This window comes from Nycticebus coucang, chromosome 2 (assembly GCF_027406575.1).
Source record: "Nycticebus coucang isolate mNycCou1 chromosome 2, mNycCou1.pri, whole genome shotgun sequence".
Classification (NCBI taxonomy): Eukaryota; Metazoa; Chordata; class Mammalia; order Primates; family Lorisidae; genus Nycticebus; species Nycticebus coucang.
This window is the reverse complement of record NC_069781.1, coordinates 102,982,927-102,992,438: the sequence shown is the minus strand read 5'-3', so window position 1 is coordinate 102,992,438 and position 9,512 is coordinate 102,982,927. Positions and strand designations below refer to the sequence as shown.

Genomic DNA, 9,512 nt, shown 5'->3' with positions numbered 1-9,512 from the left:
TAGAGTAGAACTTTATTAGTGTTAGTAAGAATAAAAAATATTTATGTATGGCTACAATACAGAATTACTATTAAATATAATTTGCCCATAGTTGCATATTGAATTAATCATCATTGTGATTAAATAACAGAGCTTCTGTTTTTTTATTCTTCATTTATTCAACAAACAGTGCTAAGTTACTATGACAAGCACTGAAATTACAAGATGAAGATGACACAGTCCAGCCCTCAAAAAATCACATGCTATAGTTGAAAAAACAGATACACAGGCAATTTCCATAAAAAGTCATAGATACCATGACGGTATATGATAGGGCGCTACTGGAACACACAGCAGGGACATCTATCCCAGTTCTGTGTCAATGTTGTGGGCTTTTTGATGGAGGAAGTAAGTAGGTGATACCAAAGGACAAGGAGAAAAAGTGTATAGAGGCAAGAAGCAAATGAGAAGCGCTGGGGTGAGAAAGAGCACCGTGGAATTCTATGTGGTCTAGTTTGGTGAGATGCTAGAGCAGAGCGGCAGAGCTCCAGGAGTGGCAAGCATTAAAGCTCGATAATTTGACAAGAGCCACTTGATTTGGGTGTTCTTATTCCATGCAAATTTGGAACCTGCAAGCAAAAATACACCATTGCCAAAGCGAATAACTAAAGATTTAAAATGTTACCTGTAAGTGCTTAGGAACTGTAACTGCTTGGCTAAGTATTACCAGAAGAGTCTGAGGACTTTTGACCTTAAATTACTACCATAAGCTTGAGAAAGTGCTGATGCCCATGTCTTCTGAGAAAAATTTTCCTATGCTAGCTGGCAGAGCCACAGGGACACAGGAGTGGAGAAAGTACAGAGCCAGAAAAAAAGACATATATGGACATCTTGAAATTTCTTACAGCTATGGAACATGATAAATTCAGAAGACATAAGTATATTCTTTAGATGAATATCGATGTTTTCCCATCTTTCATTAGATGTGTGAAAGAGACAATATTTAATGTAGTATCTATTAACCAAATAATAAAAAATGATAACATTTGCTATGTGAAGTTAATTTAATTCATAAATTTTGGCAACATACCTTCTACTTGACTTGTACTTTCTATTGGGTACTGCTGCATCTGAAATGTCAAATGTTATTCATAATGTTTAAGATAAAAGAAGAGACTTTATCCTGGGAATGATGTGTCACTTATAAAATGAAGCCTTTAATACTTTTAGAGACTAGATCTAACTTGAAAATTGCTAGAATAGAATAATAATCACATACATAAAATGAAATTCCCACTGATTTTTAGATTAATCTAATAAAAAGTACAATTAGCATTGGCCTACTAAATATACATCATTTCAGAAGGGTCTTGTTTTTCTTATTTGGTGGAAAGGTTAAACAATTCCAGTAATATTTTGCAATGAACACATTACTTTGTGATTCTTAGCAAAACTCTGCTTTTTATAAAAGTTTAACCAGTTTTTTCACCTTAATGGACTTATCCTTAAAATAAAATGTCCTTTCTCTACTTTTAGAAGACTATAAATTTAAGGTATGCTCTGTGCCATTAACTTTTTAGCACAGAATCTTAAATACATACATGAAGTGACACTGTCATAATGCCATGTAAAAATCTATTAGCAAGAATAGATTTCATGCATCTGTAAAACTACATTTAGAAAAAAAGAGTCTCTAAATTGAAAGAGTATTTGAGAAGTAGAAAAATTACTTAAATCATTAAAAATGTTTGGGAAATGTCAGTAATGCACAAATACTGCAAAACCAATCAACATAAAAATTAATCTTCCTATTTAGAACAATTTTAAATAAACATTGAGCAACTATTGTGTGTCATGCATTGAGTTAGTCACACAAGTTCTTAAACAAGCCCTTCTTAACTCTTGAACATAAAAAAATTTTTAAACCAGATAAGTTTCATCTTTCACAAAATTGGAATCAACTTTTTTTTTTTAGAGACAGAGTCTCAGTTTGTCACCCTTGGTAGAGTATGGTGGTGTCACAGCTCACAGCAACCTCCAACTCCTGGGCTTGGGAGATTCTCTTGCCTCAGCCTCCCGAGTAGCTGGGACTACAGGCACCCATCACAACACCCGGCTGTTTTTTTAATTGCAATTTGGCTAGGGTCAGGTTTGAACCCACCACCCTCTGTACACAGAGCCAGTGCCCTACTAATGGAGCCACAAGTGCCACCCTGGAATAAACTTTTAAGGGTTTAGTTTTCAACAAAGAATTCATTGTGCAAAAACATCTAACTAGTGCTGGACCTGTGTAGGCTTATTTGAGTTTTGGTGTTTTGTAGTAATATAATTGAATAGGGAACAAATAGAACTATAAAATTACTTCTGATACATAGGATAAAGCATCCCTAAATTAAATCAGAACTTGGAAACTGAAGATAAACATCAGCAAAACATATACTTAGTAACCTGTCATCACTACAATGGTGATAAGTGGCAAGACAAGACCTCATGTAATGGGGAGAGATGCAATACATGCTAAATGTTAGAAACAGAAAATTTGTCAACAACCAGCACAACTGAAATATATACTAAGAATAAGTTATTACAATCATTTTCCTTAAAGTTAGAAAAATAAATGCTAAGATAGAACTTCACAGTAAGAAAAGTGAAAAATGTTAAAACTTTGCCAATGAAGGAGATGCATTCACAAACCCAGTATTAATGCCATTTTAAACACTTTACTTGGTAGAATCATAGCTAAAAATCTCTACACATCTTGTTTTGTGATGTCCCCATCCAAAACCTACACTTTTCTATCAATTTAGATAGTATATTACCACCTCACATAGTATTATACAACGCTTTCAGAGTAGAATTAAATTCTTAGCAACTCCTAACTCTGAGGATTTTGTAAACAATTGTACAAGGACTCTTGCAGACATTCTGCAGTGATTATGGAAGCGTGTCTTTATATCTTAATAGAATAGTGCTTTTCAATCTCTTTTGTTAAGTCGAATGTGATTTGGCAAGCCAATGCCCCACTAGAAAACCTTGTATATCTTTTTCATACATTTTAAGTAAGTGATTTTTCAACTTGTCTAGCAATATTAAAATTAAACACCCCTTACCGTGCCCTCAATTCATTAAGGGAAAGTATTTCCTCAAAAACCTTCCCTTAACCTTAAAGAAAGATGGAGACTTTACCTCTTTCATGTTTACATGGATGGAACTGGAACATACTCTTCTTAGTAAAGTATCTCAGGAATGGAAGAAAAAGTATCCAATATACTCAGCCCTACCATGAAACTAATTTAAGGCTTTCATATGAAAGCTATAACCCAGTTATAACCTAAGAATATGGGGAGGATGGGCAGAGGGAAGGTGATTGGTGGGATTACACCTACTGTGCATCTTACAAGGGTCCATGTGAAACTTAGTAAATGTAGAATATAAATGTTTTAACACAATAACTAAGAAAATGTCAGGAAGGCTATGTTAACCAGTGTGATGAAAATGTGTCAAACGGTCTATGAAACCAGTGTATGGTGCCCCATGATCACATTAATGTACACAGCTATGATTTAATAATAAAATTAAATTAAAAAAAAACCTTCCCTTATGTTGCATCTATATATACACACTCTTCCATTAGCATCTTATAAAATGATACATTTGACTTTCCTGATAAAAACAAGAACATTTTATATTTACATCATATCGTGCTGCTGAACAATTCACATAAGTATTTAACATACATTTTCTCTTTGTATCCAAGAGTCTAATTTTGTAACTCTGAAGCACTTTGACCATGGTCATCTCATTTTTTTTCAGAAAAGTTAAAACAAAAGGAAGCTAACAAAATGATGATATATATTGCCTAGGTGTTGAAACAATCATTTATTTTATTCCCTTTTAACCTCTTTGACTGTAATGCTAAGAAATCTTAGATTTTCTCTCACATGATTCATAAGGACATGAAGCCAGGTAAAGAGACAGGGTCAGGCCTCATTTAACATGGGCCTACGGTACTTTTCTCTGCACTAAGGAGATTATGAAAACACCATCCAAACTATAAGCCAACATGCACTGACTGAAATGGATAGTCTAATAACAATGATACACAAGGAAAACTGGTTTGTATTTATTTATTTTTGTTTCAACAAATGTTTTATGGTGTTTCTGTATTTGTTTAAGTGACAGGGTCTTGCTATGTTGCCAGGCTGAAGTGCAGTGAATGGCTATTCCAGTGGTTCATACGTACAATAGCAATTTAACGTACTCTTACATAATAAAATGACAAAAGTTCTAACTTAAAAGCAAATTAAACTATTTTAGTGTTACAGGTTTATCTCATTCATAAAACAGTATTTATCTTGGGTTCCTCTTAATAATAAACATTTATGTGTGTTTAAGTATTAGGATGCTAATCATTCACTTATGATTAGGGCTGGAAATCTTGAGATTGTACAAGAAAACTTTAAAAGCATTATGAACCACAGTCCAGTGAAGATCAATTAGAAAGTAAGCCAAATCTATCTCAAAGTATACTTTTAGTTATTAGGCAATGACATTCAATTTCTAAAATTGAACTTAAATGTAGCTTTTAAAGAATTTAAAATGTGTCATTTTACTTACATTTAATCAATAAAGTTAATAAATGGTTATCTGGAGAAAGAGATTTAAATTTAAAATTGAACAGAAAATTTCTGTTTCCTTTCTTTCTTAAAGTATGATCTTTATTTAAAAATACATAAGTCAACTAAACAACTTAGTATTTGGCTTCATTAAAAGCAAGAATTATCTCAGAAACATGAAGCCTAAGGAAAAACATAATATAACTAACCTTGGTCACATAGCTTATGAGGCTGTTACTTGAAGTCATTGGATTAGAGGTAGAATCACTAAGATATTCAGTAGAGTGGTACTCTTGGAGTGTCCCTTGAGTACAAGTGGTGGATGAAGATCTGGTCTTTCCTTGCTCTCCAAGAAGTTTGGTTTTGTCCTCTGCTAGCATCTTATTAGCTCAGTGAAGATGTAAAACACAGTGCTTAGTATTTCATTTTTCCCTAAGTGATTCCTAAATGACTTGTACTTTTTAAAAAGATGTCATAAGAGTAAATAAAATTTCTCATTAAATAGCATTTTAACACTGAAAATGAGTCAGAGCATGCCTCCTATATGTAATTATAGTTTTTAAATTGTTCTAAAGAAGTACATGCATTTCTAGGGGGATTTCTAACGAACAGGTAGTTCAAACAAAATATAGAGGGAAGAGAATGGCTGTAATGATGTATGGCTTAACAGGCAACACTTGCTGCCTTCTGGAATGGCTCTCCTTGTAGGATTCTTGAGGGTGCCAGTACAAATATTTAAGGTCAACTATGTGAGAATATTTGTTAATTTTCTTAACAATAATAACCATTTCTATGTAAACACATCAAAATATCATGTTATATTTCTTTTTCTTTTTTTTTTGTAGAGACAGAGTCTTACTTTATCGCCCTCAGTAGAGTGCCATGGCATCACACAGCTCACAGCAATCTCAAACTCTTTGGCTTAAGCAATTCTCTTGCCCCAGTCTCCCAAGAAGCTGGGACTACAGATGCCTGCCATACGTCCAGCTATGTTTCTTTGTTGTTCCAGTTGTTATTGTTGTTTTAGTTGGCCTGGGCCAGGTTTGAACCCTCCAGCCTCAGTATACGTTGCCAGCGCCCTACCCACTGAGCTAGGGGTGCTGCCCATGTCGTATTTCTTAAACATCCTAATACATAACCACAGATGGATATTTATTATTTAGTAAAAGGTGAAAGATTTATGTGATCTGAGGAGAAACCAGAGTATGATATTTTTTAAAGGAATCCAAGACAAATACTTTTTATGTATGAAATAAACCTGTAACACTAAAGCAGATTAAGAAATTAAAACTAAAAACAGCTTAGTAAACAATTAAAATTGTTTGGTAAACTATTTTAGAGATTTAAAAAATCATCCCTCAAAGACATTTTCAAGTATTTGCTTTTACCACCTTTGTACATTTTACCCACTACATTCATTATCTGGGGGAAAAAATGCATTTGGCACAGAGGAACAATTCAGAGCAACATCTTCTAGGAGAGAATGAGATAGCTGAGGTGGTAATTAAAAGGAACCAATAGAGCTTGAAAAGCAATTAGCTCCTAACATGGTTACCATAGCATCAGAGAAGGACCTGTCCTTTCTGTTTCCACACACCCTGTCAGGCTGACCACTTTGTTAATCATGCTTCCCTTCATTTATATGTTAATGATTTCCTATTTCACAACTGTGTTTTTGTGGAGTGGAAAGCTGTAGAGGATGGTTTGCCTCAAGGTGCCCTCTAGTGATAATATCAAAGATCACAGCCAAGGAAAGAATTTACCAAGCGCCAGGATGTGCCTGAGTAATAGTAGTACTTGATCCTTTTGCTTTAAGTTGTAAGCTTCCAAAAAATAGTTGAATTTTACTCAGGAGAACACTGATAAGAGATTTTATATAACAATATCACTGTCTAATTTGGAAAGCTTCAAAAATACTTTGCTGAAAGATTAAGTAGATCAGGTTAACTACATGAGAATAATACTAAGGAGGGAACCCCCCCCAACCCCCCGCATAAAACAACAACAACAACAACAAAAAGGCAAAGGCAAGTTCATATACTAACATAAATTTCCAAAATTATATAGTCTTTTTTTCATTTTTATGAGACGGAATCTCACTGTCACCCTTGGCATAGTGCTGTGGTATCATGGCTCACAGCAACCTCAAACTCTTAGCCTTCAGCCTCCTGAGCAGTTGGGACTATAGGTGCCCACTACAACACCCAGATATTTTTAGTAGTAGAGATGGGGTCTTGCTCTTACTTAGGCTTGTCTCAGACTCCTGAGCTCAAGCAATCCACCCACCTTGGCCTCCCAGTGAGCTCCAAAATTATATAGTCTTATTAGCTTTCACTTTTCATTGAAGACTGAAATAAAATTCCTATCCCCTTCAAGGGACTAAAAGACCCTCCTTTGGCTAAATGACCCCAAAGTTTTAAAATTCCTGGCCATGACAGGACAGAGCCTGGACACATTCCTTTTGTTTCACCACCCCCCCTTCCCACTTATCTATACTAGATTTTATCAAAGGTTGACCTGAGAAGAATGAAAGGCTGGAACTCTTCTTTACTAACTCCACCCTCCTCCTGTTTTTATGGTTTGGACATGGCAGCTATTTCAGACTATGAAGAATTTCTTCTTACAAAACAACGGCCAGTCTCCTGAGGATTTGCAGTTCATGGACTCCAGCTCTACATTTCACCTTTTTGCATTTAGGACCTATTTATAATGTGTTTACATGTTGTATCTCCACACCAAAATAGTTACAGGATGTATGTTACATGCATGTGGGTCTCTTCATAAGTATTTATAGCTTGTCCTCTCTGTACCATCTGGAATATGTAGAGTTGCCCGACCCACTCAAGGTAAATTCTTGCCTTACCGCTTCATCCTCCCAGTGCCTGTCTTGCTTCCCAGCCTGCCATAGATAGCCAGCCTTAACCATTGATAAGAAATAAAGCCCCCTCTCTTTCTAAATGTACAAATTTTATGATTCTCATCTCCAGTCAGTACCACTAATCTCATAAATGTGTCTAAAAATCTCTATTTTCAGGGCAAATTAATAAGCTGAATTTATTTTGTAGGATTCTGCATTTTGACTTACGTATTTAGTTTGTTGGATAAGGTTCTTCTATGTTTTAATTCTTCTAGATAGAGATTCTTATATTTTTCCAACTGGATTTTATTAAAGTCTTCTTCAGTTTTCTTTTTGAAGAGGGCATATTCCAGATCTTTAATTCTGCATTGGAGTTGACTTGTTGAAGCAGGATGACTGTGTCTTAGCTGCTCTAAATTTTGTGATGGTGCTTGTGTCTAAAACAAATCAAAAGGATCAATTTAAAAAATAATTATAACCTGATTAATTACTGGACATTTGTTTCCTTTAGTTCTGTGTCAGTGATTCAGAGTTCAATTTTAAACATGCAAAAATAGCAGGTGAAGGTTAAAATATGTTTCCTAAATTATGGTTAAATCAGAATTAAACTTGAATTATAAAAAAATTTGATCCCTTATGTTAGAACTCATGTAAACCGATAGTTCGAAGAACAAGAGAATCAATTAAAAATTCTAAAAATTAAACAATGTAACTTATGAACATGTCAAGAATATGGCATAACTTCTAAATCACAACTTTTTCTTTCCCTAGTGGTCTTTTTGTATGTATGCTATGGGTTTTAATAATCAAATGATGCTCTAAGAAGAAACATTATTCTTAATGATTAACTTAGTTACAATAATGATGGAAACTGAAATATTGAAAGGGAGAAAAAGGTGTCATCAAGACAAATTGCTGTAGGGAAGTAGAAGAAACACATATAACGTATATGTATGTAAAATGTATTTTGCAACAAAATGAATGCAAGCGCATTTCAGATAAATAAACTAACTTGACCTGTAGATTGGCTTCTTTTAAATGTACTACATCCAGTCTTTCTTTTTCTTCTTTCTCCTGCATATACTGTTCTACTTGCTGTTTATTCTTTGGTAGTTCTTCCCATTTTCTTTGTATTGTTTTCATAGATAATAACTCTTGTTGAAGAGCTTGATTCTTAGTTTGAAGACACAGACACTTTGAGGATGCTATTTCTAGTGCTGTTGTAAAACCTTTAATCTGCATGAAATAAAATCATGCCATTTGTTAATGAAGGAAGTAGACTGAGAATAGCCTAACACAAAACCAATACAGAATTTTGAAATAAATTTAGTTGAAATAAAATGTTATCTATGTTGTAATGGATTATTCAAATGTGAATCCTTAAATTATTTAGAAAATCAAGACCATTCCTGGCTGTGGTATCAAGGTGATATTGGATTCATAGAACAGTTTCAGTGGGATTGGTACCAGTTCTTCATTTTCTTCTATGTACAGCTGGTAGAATGGTAGAATTTGGCTGTAGACCTATCTGGTCTTGGACTTATTTTTTGTTTGTTTGGTTAGGAGATTTTTATTAGTGATTCAATTTCATTACTTATTATGGGTCTGTCTCAAAAGGACTTCAAAACCACAATGAGGTATCATCTCACTCTAATTAGAATGCGTGGCTACTATGAAAAAGACAAAAAAATAACAATGCTGGCAAGGACGCAGGAAAAAGAGCACTCTTGCACATTGTTGGAGTAATGGAAATTAGCATAACCATTATGTAAAACAATATGGAGTTTTCTCAAAAACCTAAACACAGAATTAAGGGGGTTGAGGCAAGATGACCAACAGGAGCCAGCTTTCCACACAGGCTCCAGTCCAGAAGGAGAGTTAAAGGACAGAAGTTTAGCAAGTAAGCTGATGGTTTGGAGCTGAGCCAAGAAAGAAGGTTGAAGAATGCACATCAACCCCGCTGAGGTGAGCTGCAACCCCAAGGAAATGAATAATAGATACGAAATCCATTGCCAAGTGGATGGGAGTCCCTTCCCCCATAAGAACGGCTGTCAGTATAC

General features: G+C 34.6%; 1 protein-coding gene across 1 annotated transcript in view; it reads right to left on the bottom strand.

Annotated features, from left to right (window-relative positions):
• Positions 1-489: 489 nt before the first annotated feature.
• LOC128597965 (POTE ankyrin domain family member A-like) overlaps positions 490-9,512 on the bottom strand; it is a 198,815-nt gene continuing 189,792 nt past the window's right edge. Inside the window, exons 17-18 of the mRNA XM_053608334.1 lie at positions 1,070-1,109; positions 490-608 (exon numbers count right to left, since the gene is read on the bottom strand). Of these exons, the coding sequence (XP_053464309.1) occupies positions 490-608; positions 1,070-1,109 (159 nt within the window). The remainder of the gene's footprint in view (positions 609-1,069; positions 1,110-9,512) is intronic.